At 40.3% G+C, this 16,353-nt stretch overlaps 1 protein-coding gene across 2 annotated transcripts in view; it reads right to left on the reverse strand.

Moving 5' to 3' along the window:
* Positions 1 to 16,353, reverse strand: part of zfpm2a (zinc finger protein, FOG family member 2a) — a 154,960-nt gene that overhangs the window by 104,030 nt on the left and 34,577 nt on the right. For both annotated transcript variants that reach the window (XM_088083898.1, XM_042490344.2), the window contains exons 2-3: positions 13,253 to 13,411; positions 4,859 to 4,960 (exon numbers count right to left, since the gene is read on the reverse strand). In XM_088083898.1, the coding sequence (XP_087940024.1) occupies positions 4,859 to 4,960; positions 13,253 to 13,411 (261 nt within the window). The remainder of the gene's footprint in view (positions 1 to 4,858; positions 4,961 to 13,252; positions 13,412 to 16,353) is intronic.

Consider the following 16,353-nt stretch of genomic DNA (forward strand, 5'->3'; position numbering starts at 1 on the left):
GAGTAATAATGTTTCATTATTTATTCAAATGCAAACTTCTGCATTGGAGCACAACTAAGTTGTATTTTAATGTCATCTCTACCTATTGTGAGGAATATTTATAAAGACTTGATTAGAATAAGGAAGCTAGCTAATTAAAATTCAATGACTTATGGAGAAGGGGTGGGATTAAATACATTTTTACTTATATATATATATTAGCAGCCTACCTTCATTACCTCATTGGTGGACAACACAGACTGCATAATAAAGGCCAGTACACCTTTAAATCTGCAAGATATTTATTCATTAATGTAAATTTATAGATATGTTAATAGTTTTACATACTGTATGTATGATTGAATATCACACTGAAACAAATGGTATCTCACAGGCTGAACTCTTACTAGAAACGGCAGTGATCATAATTACAGCGCTCTTAACGAACCCTGGATTTCCATGACTTTCATAAGGGGGTGTAGTTTACATGAGCACGCATTTAGATAAGGCTGAGAACAAGTTCATTAGCAGAGTTAGCTAGCTAACACACACCACTCCCAATTAGCCTAGAGGAGAGCGAGTGGGAGAGAGAATGAGAGAGACAGAGTCAGATTCCTATCACCGCCAGTCCATGAAAATGAATAGAAAAGCATGACACGCTATCTCCCAAATCAGTGGCTGATTGCGAAACATCCGTGACGAGAAATGAACAGAAGATCAGTGTGCAGATTTGCTTAAGGACATACTTGTAGAGACGAGGGGAGAGAAAGGGAACTCGCTGGGTGTTCCACATCAGAGACCCAGCACTCTGCACAGCACAGAAGAGGCAGCTATCAGATTAATAGTGAGTCATTCTGTACGCTCCTCTGCTGTTACAGACAGAAAGACAATCAGAGAACAGGGGGCAATCGCGGACAGCACTTGACATGAGTTACTAAAGTGGAGATGAAATGCAGGGACAGAAAAAAAAAGTTCAATTAAAGGATGTAGATTGTAAAGGCTTTTGTTGTTACTCAGCAAAAGGGAAACGGTATGGAGGTGCTTCAATAGAATCACCAAAGCAGGTGGGCATGTTCCGAGTTAGCCCACCTCATTAAAAGGCTTCACTCTCTTTTTATGTAACGGCCATTACACATCCTATTCAGATGCACACTCGCGGTGATTAAAAATTATCTGTTGGTGATCATAATCACACCTGCTTAAACTTAAGCCAAAGAATAACAAAGAACTTTTGAATGCTCAACTATCTGAACATTTACAAAGAGATTAAAGGGGAGACAGTCTCAAACTAAATAAATTTGCTTTTAATCGCTTTGAACAGGAAGTCATGTCATTTCAAATGTTCCTATCTGATTGTCTGATTCCCCTCTTTATTCAAATTATAACATGCCCATCTGACTTTTCCAGCACAATGGGAAAAATTAAAAAGGGAAATGACCTTTCATGGCAGCCATGATGGGAGAGTGAATGGCATTATTATGCAGCAAGATTAATTTCTGCCCACTCTGGGCTGCCCATTGAGAAAACAGAGGAGGGGCACGAATGCCTCAGCGTAGAGCATCATATCATAGAGATGTCGAGAGAGTTACATGTTGATTACCACCAGAATATTTATGTTTTTTTTTAATAAACCTGAATTGATTGTTAACATATATCAGGATTTCCCCACACATTCAGTTATTTGTGGTATCCTGCCATAATTACTGAAACTGTTCATATGTTTTCATACGAACAACCTAACCTCGTACATCCTATGTATTTTGAAAGGCTGCTATCTTTTGACCAATGAGCTGACAGGGGTAAACAAGGGGAAAGTCTTGAGTGGTATTGTTGGTGTGGTGGATGGGTCGTAAAAATCCGAACTTTCCTTGGTGATGCATGGTCCAAACCATATGAACTTTTAGTCATTTTAAGATACGTCCTCAATGTTTCTTTTCCTAAACCTAACTACAGTACCTTTACTTGCCTAAACCCAAAGACAAACACATGCATTAAAAAATAAATAAATAAATTTCAAGTTTGCTGTCTTCCCCTCCCCCCTTCAGCACAGCCACAAAACACTCAATACTATATATACTAGTATGTTTCTTTAACTTAAATGCAGCCATGTGCTAAATGTCATTTTTCAGTTTGTACTACAGCAGAGATTAGGATACAGTGCTGAAGTCCTCAAACTGGATGTCACTCGATAACTCTGAGCCACTCAGGCTGCGGTTTAGTAAAACATGAAATGGGCATCATGTCCCACATCACCTCCTCTGCAGTTCAGCCATCCTCACTGTATGCAAGAGGCACTTTACTCGTATGAAACTCAAGTCTTCCTCCTCTCTCTCTCTGCTGCCTGTCCAGCAGTTTGTTTCTGAGCCTCTAATTCTCATTCTGATGGCTAAGTAGAAGGGGGGAAGGATAATTACAGTCAGTCATACATCTAGTCATGCTACATCCCGTCCCTCCTTTTCAAAGCAGTATTTTTAAGCTCAGCATTTTCTCGCCCAAAAGGGCCTTTTTCCGCATGTGATGCCTTCTTTTTGTCATGGCCCCCATAGTTCTGAGCTGACCCCCTCAGCCCTGTCTCCTGACTGATCACAGTGATGGTTTATTACTGTCGTCCCGGCGTTCTTATCTTTAGCCAGCAATGCTCATTTCCTTCCCCAGATTTAAATGCAAATGTGAAATTTAATGATAAATGCATTATCTGATAGGTGCGATAACACTGATTCACTGTCAGTATAAAATACACACCCCGGGGGGCTTCGAGCTAGCAAGCACAACTTGCCCAAATCCACTTTTTTCTCCCTCTCTCCCTCGCTCTCTCTTCTTTTCCCTCTCTCTCTCTCTTTTCTACAAACGCGTGTACCTGCAATAAATTCTTGAGGTCATTTTATGCATTAAAAGGAATCACATTTTGTGTGTTCAGCAGTGTGGGTGCAAGCTATTGCTGAGCAGTAATTGCTGTGCAACTATCTTGTTCAATGTATTATCCATCACTTTGATGAAGTTACTTTTAGTAAAAGGGCAAAACAAGATTAAAAAATGTGTTGTAAACTCTTCAAAAAAGCTACATCTGCATTGCATTACAGATTACTTTATAAAAAAAAAAGATAAACCTGCTTTTTTGAGTGAGCAGCTGTTGGTAATTGAATGTACTGTTAACTGATTGGTGGGCGTACATTCAGCTGAAGTAGCTTCTGACTCATTTGTCCATCTATAGTTGCTATTCAAGACATACTGTTTCTTACTTTTAAGCCAGAAGTGTCAATAAAAATTGTAATGCACTTTTTCTATTCAAATACCTAATCTCAAACTATGCATCATGCATTGCATTTACAAGGTTCCCACACATATTAAGTTTTAAAAACGTTTCTATAACAAATTACCCTATTTCCACGACTTTTTAAAAGTAAACTAAAATAGGTAAGCAGATCATTAGATGAGGCAATGGGTTGGTTAGTTGATGTTGTCTTGCAGCTATACCGATGCTTGCTGCAGTGGTAGAAGCAGTAACATTATCAGGTTTGGCTATGGGAGACATAGAATATGTGTCAGTGCTTGCAAACTTTTTTGGTTGTCTTGATGTTTTTTCCCTTTAGCGTGGCTTACCAGAGCCGGTTTCCCCATGTTACCAATCTCAAACGAATTGGTGCAGAACTTACATAGAGTGGGGCTGGAGCAAGGGTCTGTAACCTTTACTATCAAAGCAAACAAAAAAAAAAAACATGTTTTTTTTGTCTGGAGCCACAAAACATGTTTGAGCCTTATAATAAAGCACAGCCTTTTAAGTCATCATTACTAATAGGTCTACATGAGCATTCAATCATATGTTTTATCACAAGGTTGCTACTTTGCAGTGGACAATTTATGATTACTTGGTACTTAAACTTTGCAGCATTGGTGGAGAAAACAAACAAATCTATCCACACACTATTAAATACTTTTTTGGATTTGGAATCCATTACTAGGCTAGCTAGGGAGACTCAGCACTAGCCACCACTATGTAGGTTCAGAAAAATGTGGAGAAAAAAACACCAGGCCATAGACTGATGACACATTGTAGCTGACGTAATGTTAAAACTTTTTTTTTTTTGGTGTATAGGCAACTTTTTTTTTTTTTTTTTACAAAATTAATGTTTAAAATAATAATAATAGTTATTCATTACCACATCATTTGTTGTCAAGGCCTGAGGGAGCAACTGGAGAGGGGCTAAGGAGCTACAGGTTGCTGACCCCTGGGCTAGGGTCTGCCTCTTTCGAGCTATGTATTATACTTTTTTAAGATTATTTTTGGGGCATTTTTGCCTTTATTAGATAGGCCAGATCAATATCATGAAAGGGAGAGAGAGGGGATGACATGCAGCAAAGGGCCTCGAGCTGGAATTGAACCTGCTGCCACTGCAGCAAGGACACTGCCTTCATTCATGGGGCGCCTGCTTTATCCACTCGGACATCCTGAGCTATGTATTATACTTGCTGTTAGAAAACCACATTTAAATCATTATTTAATACATAGCAAGCATTTGTGGACAAGCAGACTGTGAGAGCTTGCTAACTTTACTCGCTCACCAGACATTCCCGCCACAAACTAGCTGCATACGCCAATCATGTGATACTAGTTACAATCAGTCATGACGTGCAGATCTAGATTGTAAATCAATAAGTTAGACATGTTTAGGGATGTTTATGAACATTTACAACATTTTAACAATAGCCAAAAAATGTATATTGAAACATTTTTCAAATTATTTTTATAATTCCAAACCATATCCAGGCCTGGAAAACAGTTTTTCATGACTTTTCCAGGAATTTCATGAATGAGGGAGCATTAAATGTAGTTATATTTGTCAGATGTTGTCTAGGAAGATGATATGAAAACTTTTCTTACTTGGGCCATCCCATTCATCTTGCCCCACAGCGGTATGCCTGGTCTTCTCGCCCGGCCCATCCATCTCCGACTCTCCTCCTTCTCGGTTGCCATCTTCCTCTCCTGAAAGGCAGAAAAAAAAATCCCATAAAGCACACAGAACAAAGTGAGTAGCACTCAATCCAATTTTAATGCTCAGAAACCTAATTTAATCAAGCACTGCATTATGGACTGTGCTGCCCTTCCAAAGGGTAGATTCTACGGACTTTGGATATCATCCCAGCAAAAACCATTCTGTTTTAAGACCATTTCCCGTAATATTTGAGTGTGTCACAACCTGAAGACATTGTCATTGTGTGTGACTGTGTTTTTATAGTTCTGTCTATGTATATTTGCAGTGAGCTCACCACATCCAGCTGCACACTTTTATGTAAAAGGAGTTCCCATGAGTGCTCGCAGGAACAGGAGGAAGCCCCATGGAACAGGAAGGAAAGCAATGTGTGGGAGAGAGGTGGCTATTTATTACCGTTTGATCTATTGTGGAGCGAGCTAGAATGTGTGTTATAGGATGTAGGGCTGATTTACAGTCTCGGGGCTCACACAGACCATGCTAAGGGATATTTGGGTATCTCTCTCCAGGATGTAAGTGCTTAAAGACCTTGTTAAACAGACTCCGCCTCCAAGTGTGCAGCAGTAACACAGACTGGTTGAGCACTCTGAGATGCACTTACTGTAAAAAAAATCTATTTTTGCATGTCTACAGTAAGCACAGTTTGTTCTCAAAGTTTATAGGCACATAAATCAGTGCTTAGTAGGTGCCCCTAGTGTGGTGCTCTGAATAAATCCAATGTGGCTGACACAGTGGTTGCACAGTGTCTCTCAAAACTCGGGCAAGTAAGAGCAAATCTGCTCGGGGCATGTAGTGGTAGTTGATAGTTTGTGGAGGAACATTTCTCTCACTTTTGTCGCTATATCGTTTTCATCCCTTTGATGTTTTAAACCCAATAGTGAACGGTCAAGGACAGGCCTGGATTACTACAATGGATTACTACACTTCACACACTCCACAAGGAAAAAAAAAGGGGGATCGATGTGTAGATTTAAATGTGAATATATTAGGATGACAAAGACAATAAAGATGTGGCTTCAACAGCATGTCATAAAAAAAAAATCACACTTTTCACCAAATATGATACATACACTTTGTTGTCATGTGGTTGTTTACTACATCTGTATCTGATTTTCCCCCCACAGCTTCCCAAAAAAGCATTTCAGAGTGTTAGTTATCACACTTCCAGTGACAACTGCCACGGGACACACACTACTTCACTCCAGCGCCGTCCGTCCTCAGTTAGGTTAATCTCCAGATCAAGCACACACACCATGCTTGTTTAGCTTTTTTTGACATGGCTCACTTCAAAGAAGGTAGCAAACATTGCCAAAAGGATGTCAGCTTTCTGCCTTGCACGAAAAGAGATGTATACGAAGAAAAAAAAAGAGATACTGAGGGGAAGTCTGCAGAAATGTCCTACTTACAGTACATGAGGTCATTATGACCCAGTTTTGCTTATGCAAGTGTCTGCTTGGGCTGGCGATTTCTCCCCTTCCATTTCCCAGTATATTATCAGGGAGCCCACTCAACTAAATTCCCCCCACTATTTATTGTTGGGCCTGGAGAACCTCTTTAGCATACTAGGCTCGTATTATGACGAGGATAACAAAAGGCGTGTATCAACAGTTCCTTCCAATGGAGCGGAGTTTAAAAAAAGCCGGCGAGATAACATTAAAGGCACTACCTTGATCTCAGGCGAACATGTTAAGCCCTGTAACGAAACGTATTGGAAGTGTTTAATTACAGCCCGGGAAATGAAGCTACAAGATGATTCCTTAATTAAGCAGTGATTAAGGATTTTCTGCCTTCTATCTAACACAGTTTGCAATGCATTTTAAACACAATCGCCCAGGCAACCTCACAGGGAACAATGTCACAGGGCTTTGATGAAGTTTCCTGCACAAATGTCACTAGGAAAAAGCACAGTAGAGGAAGAAGTGCTGAAGCAGCGCTGCTTTGCTTACAGTGTGGGTTTGATAAAAACCTGCAACACAGACGGATACCCATTTTTATGCTTTGAACCGATATAGGAATTTTGACCTTTCTGATATAGACAGATTGATTGAGGTGCTCCATTTCATTCACTATAAGTAATAGAGACTGCCTTGTTTCATAATTTGAATTGAAACCCTCTGCTGTCTTATCAAGGGAGACAGATTGTCAATGATCATCCTCTACATTATCACCTAGATCATAATTTACATCTGGCTTAGGTTCCTTTCCCTGTGCAATCAAATGGAGATACTTAAGGTTGAGTGAGAGAACAGAACAGAAGGGACGAGGGGGGGAGGTGGGGAGGCGAGGCGAGGCGAGGCGGCCTGCTGGGTGCAGGGTTGGCGGGCATGCAAGAGGAGCCAGTGAGCTGTTAAAATCAGCCCTATCGCCGCTCTATCAAAGGACAGCTCTCTAGCCAAATCGCAGTCACACGCAGCGCGCTACGCATTCAGGTCAATAAGCTTATAGGCGATTTACACAAACAATTCCTGGAGCAAGGTAGCAACAAAGTCATATTGGCTTTTTCTCTCCCTTTTAGCATTGTCTCTGCCAAGGAAGCCCTTGAAAATGTCAATCTCTCGCATGTGACTTTAAGGTGCTCAGAGCACTCTAATCCTGACCACTGAGTCCACAGACAGGTTGCAATTTCTGCAAAATGGAGTATAAGTATTTTTAAGTCTTGGCATGAGATTGCAGAGTTCTACATGTTACTGAATTCTAGGCTTGATGACTTCAACCCACTGCCACTTTTCAAAACCCAATCTTGCTAGTATTGGAGGAACAATTTTCAGAATGTAATATTAGCAAGGGGGGGGGGTGTATGCTATCCCCCCAGCAGTGGTAGTGGTAGTCAGCTGATATTGCATATTCGGTTGTTGATGCAGATTATGCAGCAACAGATAAAGTCAATTCCAGGAAGCAACCTTTTTCACCAAAGTCAAGCATAGCTGTAAGACTTCTCTGCTATCTGAAAAATAGGTTTGAATTGCATGCAATTTGTGGCAGGCAGAGCACTCCAATGGAGGGAGGCTATTAGTGAAATGCCTTGCCACTGTCTCTTTAAATGCCAATAAATTCCCATCATTACAGAATCTGGCAGTTTTCCTCCCTGTCTGCAGCCTGGGTCTTTATCTCGCTCTGCCTCAGTCTCTGAGCATGTAGATCTGGCCCAGTTAGATTGTCATACTTAACAAACATTAATGATTAATTTCCTCCACTGAGTCAAATGGGGCTAAAGGGATGACTCGATTCATCTTATCGCACCACAAATTAGCATTTCCCCATATTCTCCAGCATCAACTGTGCATTAAAATTCCACATTTACCATTCTGGGCACTGGCAGCTGTGGCGAAAGCGCCAAGGAGATCTTCCTCCTGTGTTGCTGGAGATTCTGATTACTTCTGTGTTACACAAAGAGTGGCATAATTAATTCTGCCACTTTCTGTTTGTTACTGTATGTCTCTGACCGCTGCAAGTCAAATTACTCACTAAGAGGTTATTTGAAGGGTCAAGGTGGGTTTGTTATTTGCGTTGTTAAGTACAGCTTGTGCAGTCCTGAGCTTTCACTCCTCACTTCCACTGTGATAAAAACATTTCTGCCCACATTATAATTTTTGTAATTTGAGGAGAACGCTGCAGAAGAGTGCAATATGTTCACATTAGTTGTGCTTGATGTCTCCTGACACATAGACACTCACAACGGCATCAGAATCAAGTGGTTTGAGCTGAGGGGAAAAAACATCATGTTGTTTTACTTCACAAAAAAGGTGTTTTACATCGAGGAAATGAGATACATGAAATGACATGTAAATTTACTGTCAGAGCTAACTAAGGAAGTCATTTGTCATCAGACAAGACTTGGAACGCACAAAGGGAACAGCTTGTGGCAACACCCTGTGCTGAACTTCATAGATAGCCAACAATAAAAGAGGGGGTGAAACAGCAAGGTGAAATTTCACAATTTCAGTAAAAAAAGATTCCACTCAGTGTATATAAAAAAGGTATCTTTCTTACAATTATGGAGCCAGGTGTGTCAATAGAGTATAAATCTTTGCTGTGGAGTCGACTGTGGACTCTTCACAAGCTGAGCTCCATAAATGTGAAATTGACCGAGCAGGAAAAGTTGTTTGAGGTAAGATTCTGTTTAAATCGCAGGGAAAGCCAAGGTTATTTCTTTAGATATATGGCCGTTTTTTTTGTTGTGTTTTTTCTCCCAGAGATCTCAATAGGTTGCAGACCCCCTCTAATTCCATGTTTATTAAAACACAGTTCCTTCTCTCCGGGGCTTTACTATTCCAGCAAGCTGCTTCATTTCACACCCACGTATGTTGTTTCACTAACATTATGTTGAGTGTCACTGACATTCATGTAATGGCAGATGAGTGCTACAACTGTAACTGTAATAGCTTAGGCCTACAGTTTCCTTTATTACTGATAATACTGATGCTTAAGTTCCCAACACTGACCCCCCCCCCCCAAATAGCAGCTACTTAATCTTTTTATTATTTTTTCAATAAATCGATTAGTTGTTTCATCTATAAAATATTAGAAAATATCAGATATGTCAATTAGTGTTTCCCAAAGCCCAAGAAGACAGCATGACCTCAAATGTCTTATTTTGTCACAACCCCAAAGATATTCGATCTTCTGTCATGGAGGAGTAAAGAAACAGAAATTTTTCACATTTAAGAAGTGGAATCATAGAATTTAGATTTTTTTTTCTTTAAAATTAATCAAATTTCAATTGGACAATTGGTTGGCGAGTAATTTAATGGTTGAAAACTAACTGAATAATCCATTAATTGTTGCATCTTTACTCTGCTACAAGTAAAAGTCCGTCATTTCAAAATTTACTCTGGTAAAAATACAGTATTATTATTAAAGTATGATCATCAAAATACACTTCACTAACATAATGAAGTGCAGTCATTATGTAGAATGGACCCTTTCAAAAACTGATATGTAATCTTGTATTGTTATGATTGATGCACTGACATGGCTGGTCTACTTTGGGGAGTTGAATCAATAAAAAGTATACCATGTGTAATTTGTGGAATATTTCTGTTGTATCTAAAATCTGAGCTTGCAAAGTAACGAATAACTTAACTTATAAAACAGTAGTTGAGTAAATTGCACAAAATTTACCTGTAAATGTAAGAGTTGAAGTTGGAGCAGCATAAAATAAAAATACTCAAGTAAAGTGCTGTAAAAATACCTCAAAAATGTACTTATGTGGAGTACCTGAGTTACTTCCCACTACTGCGGCGTCATAAGATGACTAATAACAAGGAGAGCTCAAAAACATTGCTCTACTACACAAAGTAAGCTTTATTTATATAACTATATCTTATTGTTGTCTTGTGAATTACTGGGTTAGTTTACCTTTTAGGCCTCTGAAGATATTTCAAACACCTTACCCTATACCCTGTTTTTTTAAACTTGATAAAATCTGCTAAAACAAAAAAAAGAAACAAATAATATCAGTGAAAAAATAATTTTTTTGACTGATGTCACAAACTTGCCAGAAAACAGGTCAGTAAACACTACAGAGCAGCATCGAGACAGTTATTTAATCAGTCTTTCTTTCAAACTCAGCAGACAGATCTGAAATGACGTTTGAGCACTGCTTAGACAGGGATGGACAGTATTTGTGGCTGCATGTTAATGTATTGTGCCGGAAAATGGGTAAAAATTTGTAACTGGACCTTATTAATACCCATGGCGACTGCATAATTTGTCCCAGGAATGAATGCAGATTGTAACTTTTCCCATTTAATATAAAAGCCAGATATTAGATGGTATTAGTGGTTTCTTTGTCCAGTGGTAAAGGGGCTTTATAAAAAAAATTAAAAGAAAAGAATCACTGTTGTTGGTGAGCTGGTCACACCACATAGACACATGCAACTTGTGATGAGGGCAGTAAACAGATCACAAGTCTAAAAGGTTAGGAACCTCTACAGATAATACAGGAGGGGCTTTAGAGGAAAATGCATTGGGAAATGTAGGTCACTTCTCCTTTTACAATGTATTAATCTCACTGTTTAGCATCATTTATGTTCCATGGCTAACAGGCCTCTTTATGTGATCCGCTAGCATCTCCCAAACCACATCCACGAAAGCACCAAAAACCATAGAGAGCCACGACACCATTAACTAAACAGGTTATGGAGTCAACCATCAGCCAATTTCGAGGTTCCTGAGCCTCGGACCAAGATGGGACGTCAAGGTGCTCCATGCACTTATCTGGGGAGTCCCTTTTCTGCAAGGGTAAGGCAAATGACTGAGTCTTTGGTGGCATTCAACTTCTTGACCTTTGCGCCTTTAAGCGGCTTTGCTACTTCACCGCACTCTGATCAAAGTTAATAAGTGCTTCATATGTTAATGAAAATTGGTACTCCTCTTTGTGTTCCTACAGCTTTTTAATACCTATTATAGACTGAAACTTTTAATGGAGGTTTTAGGTCCCCCTGACAAGCCCATTTCAGAGAGTGACTACACAGATACAAGGCTAAGCTAAGACCAGAGAGTCACTGCTCAGTGGAGGAACCTTACACGGGAGACCTTATTCTCCGGGAAGCAGCAGAAGATAAAGGCCATGGGATGAGTGGCTGCTTTAAAACCCACGTTCAAGTCCGCACAGGGCTAATTACAGCACGCCATCACATTTGAGAGGGTTTAGTTAATCAAGGGGGCTCTCTTTTTCCTCCTATAGTCGAGGAATAACACACTTAAACCATTTAATGCCGCCAGGATTGCGTCCCGTTTAATTCACGGCAGTTTCACATAAGTGGGGTAAATTTAAGCCACTCTGACATTAGTTTTAAATAGATCTAATTGAGGAAGGGATCATGGGGGAAAATGGCTACACCTGATGATTGCGCACAACTTGCCACAAGGAAAAAAAAAAGAATGTGGATAGTACATCATTTAGGTCTTAGGAGGCAATGGGAGACTTAGCTTCTGTAAGCTTAGATAGCAAAGGAATAAAAAAAAAAAGAAATCTGACTAGTAAGGCTTGTGTATGACAAGGAACAGATTACCGCTTTCCCCAAAAAGTGGTATTTGACATTTGGGATTGCTATTTAGTGTTATTCATAAACATGTGAAGGAGATTTGAGGCCCAATTCCTCACACATCCAAAACAATGGAAATATCAAACGCTTCTGACAAGGTTCTTTGAAGATTTTCAGAAGTTGTACTTTCTTTTTTTGAGCTGTAGCCACCAGCGTGCACCGCACCATCTCTTTCATAGCTACTGGGTTATTACAAGACCATACATTCCACTTTGAAGTTTGTGTAAGGACACATTACGATGGAGACAAAGGGTAAGGCAAACGAAGCGTCGCTGGTAATTGCAATTTCCGAACAATTGCGCCGTTCAACTTTTCCCCGAGAACAAAAGGAAAACATTATTGATACGATTACCGGGGCATAGCCTACCTGAAACATGAAAGATTTATTTTCCTTTCAATAATGTAATCCCACGAGGCACATCAGTTTAGAAGTGTGAAGAAATAATTCTAAACAATTTTCCCTTTGAAAAGGAGAAAGAGGAGGCAGACATTCAAAGCATTGGTTCTTCATTAAAAAGTCAAATTTATGGCATCCGTGCGCCAGTAAGAGTGGGGACACCTGGGGTAGTGAAAGCCACGCGACCGGGGGTAGGAAGGAGGTGGGGTGAGGGAGGAGGGGGTGGGGGTTGGGGAGGCGGGACAAGTCTGTCATCTTCACACTGTAACCTGGAGCAGACCACAAATTAGCTCCTGTGATGGCAAGGTGTGACCGAAATGAAACAAACATACAAAGAAGCAATCTAATTGAATTGGAGTTCAAAGAGGGCTCGGGCGCATTTGGCGATGCTAAGGCGCTTTATAGTGCTGGACCTCCGAGCAGTAGCAGGTGCTGCTGAGTGTTCACAGAGCTTTAGCGCCGGCTCAAAGGGAAGTGCTACGCTCTCCAGTGCATTGGTGTACCGTAGCACACCTTCACAGCACTATCACAGAGGGAGAGCCAGTGTTGCTGATGCCATCTCTCTCTCAGATCAAACCACTGCTCTTGGGTGGATTGCCGGGGATCAAATATCAGAATGGATAGTTTCAACTCAAAGCAGTGATGCGGGAGAAACTCGCACACGGATACAAGTTCTGCCAGGTTTGATTTGAACATGTTGAGGAATTTCAATAGAAGTCATTAGCAGGAGTTTAACTTATTTTTGATGCTTGGCACGAGGGGCGGCGTAACATATTGTCACATATTAGGTATTAAAAAGAGGATTCTTTTTTTTTTTTGAATAAGTTAGTGATCCTCACCTTTGTTGCAGAAGTACTCCATGTCTTCACAGCCCATGTTCTCCGTCTCAAACTCAGGGGGAAAGTTCTCCTCCACCGAGAACTCGTCTTTGGCCAGGAGCTCGTTCTCCTCGGAGACGCATTCCTCCTCCTCTTCCTCCAGGCCATCCTCCAGAGGACCTGAGGGAACGCACACACAGACACATACATATACACACAAGGGAGATGTTCAGCAGTTTCATCACATCCTTCAGGCTCTCAAAAAAAAAAGTCTTCCTCTGCTTTTGTTGCGATACCACAAATGCAGATGGAACTCAAAGCGCAGCAGCATATGTCTATACTCTCCATGTTCAGACATACATGACAGACAAAGATAAAGCCATGTCAATAAAGAAAATTATTTCACCATTATATTCTACAAAGGTGCTTTTATTGTAGTGATTGAAAAAGCCCTTTGAGACAGTGGCGCTTTCTGAAAAACAAGCTGACTTGCAGCCAAGGTGAGCATCGATGTTAATCCGCTACCTGCAAAACAAAACCTCACACAGACGGTGGAAAGGAAAAAAAAGTTCCTTTCCAGACTTTTCACACAGGCATCAGCATGGGAGGAGGAAAGAAAATACTTTTATTAATTTGTTAGCCTTATCACAGGGTACAATGTTGATTTTCCATTTACATTCCATGCCTCCGGGTAATACACCAGTGCAATCTTAAAGGAGACACTTTTCCGTGTGATTAATGTTTTCCCCCCTCTGTGCAATATTATTTCTTTAAATCTAAATGATTTCAGAGTTTCGCTTGTAGCTGTACATCTCTTTTGGTATTTGCATATTACCATTTTTGCTTCAATCAAGGACGTTGATGGAATTACTGTACTGCTACCTGAATTGTATTAGTTCTGAAAAAACATCTCATCCAGCATTCGAATGTTATTAAGATAATGTGCATCTTGCCAACCAAAAACCAATGTCTGCACATGAATTTACATAGCAAAAGAAGTGATGGAACACTTTTGAAATAGTACAAGAAACTTGCATCGTTTTCTTTAAAAAAAAATCTCGAGCTGTGTTTTAAGGAATAATCATATCAAAAGTGCTGCCATCGCTGCCTGCGAGATGCCGTCTCCGCTTCCGCCTGTCACACATGAGCTATGTTGCAGCCTCTTGTGCATCATTCTGGAGCTCAAACAGAGTGCACTGATATCCTCTCGACACCTTTCAATGTGTTTGTTCTATTGTAGCGGGAGTGAGCCCCTCAGCTTTAATAAAGCAATAATTTCAGTGCAGAAAGTGGGGCTCTCCTGTTTCTCTTTCTTCCCCGCACCGAGCCTCATAAAAGACCCCCCTGATGTCCACAAACTGCTTGCTCTTTTCATTAGTCTTATAAATTACTCCTTTGTAGAAGCCTACATCTGCAGGAGCCCCAGACATGAAAAGAATTAGCACACAGATCTCTAATAGACACTGCGGAGGCAGAGTGCTGCTTTTAAATTAGGATACAGTTTTATGATCTTATCTGATGCCTTCTGCTGATTCGCCGAGGAGTGAAGTGAGGCGTGAAGTGACTCGATGAGTCTACCATCGCTTAAGATGATACCGAGAGATAAATATCGCAGTATCAAGGGGAGATTGTATGACTGGCGTTAAAAGCTCCTGCCAAGGCAATTGAGGACAGTGTGAAAGAAAGCGGGGAAATACATTTCTATACACACACTCTGTACACATTCCATTACACAGCTGAATAAGAACTGTGTGTACAACTAAACGATTCTTCCTCTGTTGCCGGCAAATACAGCAGCACCATTGCACCGTAGAAAATAGACCTACAGTGTTGCGCGATAATAAGGGTAAAGGGAGATTAAAGATAAACTTCATGGTCAATAAGACACAAAGATTAGGGAGATAAGATGAGATAGAATTGAGGTTTAATAGACTCAGAATAAGGGCATCTCACTTCCCCACTCTAACAGATAGTAACTAAATGGAGCGTTTTCAAACTGATAAAGACACTGGAGGCCTTACTGAATATGGAAAAATGAAATACTCCACCCAGTCGCAGACATTAAAGGAGGGTCTGATGGCTACTTCTTGGGCACTGCGTAGATTACCAAAGTTTGCATTCTCACATGTTTAGTTTATTATACAGTATTCATTGCATGGAGAGACCTGAAATTATTTCAGAGACAGCATTGATAAGAATAATGACTTTCTAAACGACTAGCACCACACTCCTAACTCATTTTCTGATAGTGGCGTCCCTGCTATATTTAGTTGTGTACTGTTTAAAATCCTGTCACATTCGCTGTGTGACCCGCGCTTGTTGGTGCATTTCTATAGGGGTCTGCTGACGAATTGGGCCAGAGGAATGTCTGCTGCTTCACCCTCTTATCGAGCCTCCTCCCGAGTTCAGATGGCCAATGACACCGCGGAGAGGGAGCGTCCCCATCCCACGTCGCCAACAGAAAACAACACAGTCTGCTTTAAAATGCTGCACTCATTAAACCAGACACAAGAATGTGTAAATCTTGGAATGAAACACACAGAAGATACCCTGTTTAGGAAACTTATTTGGATATCTTTTGGGAATCTATGTGGTGCCTTTTACTATTTGCACCTGTCCTGTCCTTGTGACATAATCTACAAATCATTATTTTTCCACGTGGGTGTCTTAAACTGTTATACTCTTTACAAAAGTAAAAACACTATAAAATGGAAGCTTGTTTCAAATTTGTAATATGCATTTGAGCTTTCAAACGTCCTGTTACATTTCTAAAACCTTTAAAACCACATAAAAACACAGAAAAGCCAATCAACAAAAGACAGAGTCTAATTTACACAGCTGGAATGCCATTTAATTCATGATCTATATCATTTTAAGTTGAATATCTCAGGGCTTTTTAACATCAGGAGATGTTACTTTGCACTCTCAGAACTTGTGATGGCTTTTTTGCTGATCAAATATGACTTTTCTCTGATTTTTTTTTTCTTTATCAAATTAGAGAGAGCCTGCCCTCAAACACTGTGTAGATAAAAGACCATTGCAAGTGATTCAGAGAGCCACCTCTAGGGCTCTCTGAATATGACAAATCACAATATTTTGCCCAAATAACTCAATATTAATAC

Source organism: Plectropomus leopardus, chromosome 11 (genome assembly GCF_026936395.1).
Source record: "Plectropomus leopardus strain MGB_pleo_1.0 chromosome 11, ASM2693639v1, whole genome shotgun sequence".
In the NCBI taxonomy this organism is placed as follows: Eukaryota; Metazoa; Chordata; class Actinopteri; order Perciformes; family Serranidae; genus Plectropomus; species Plectropomus leopardus.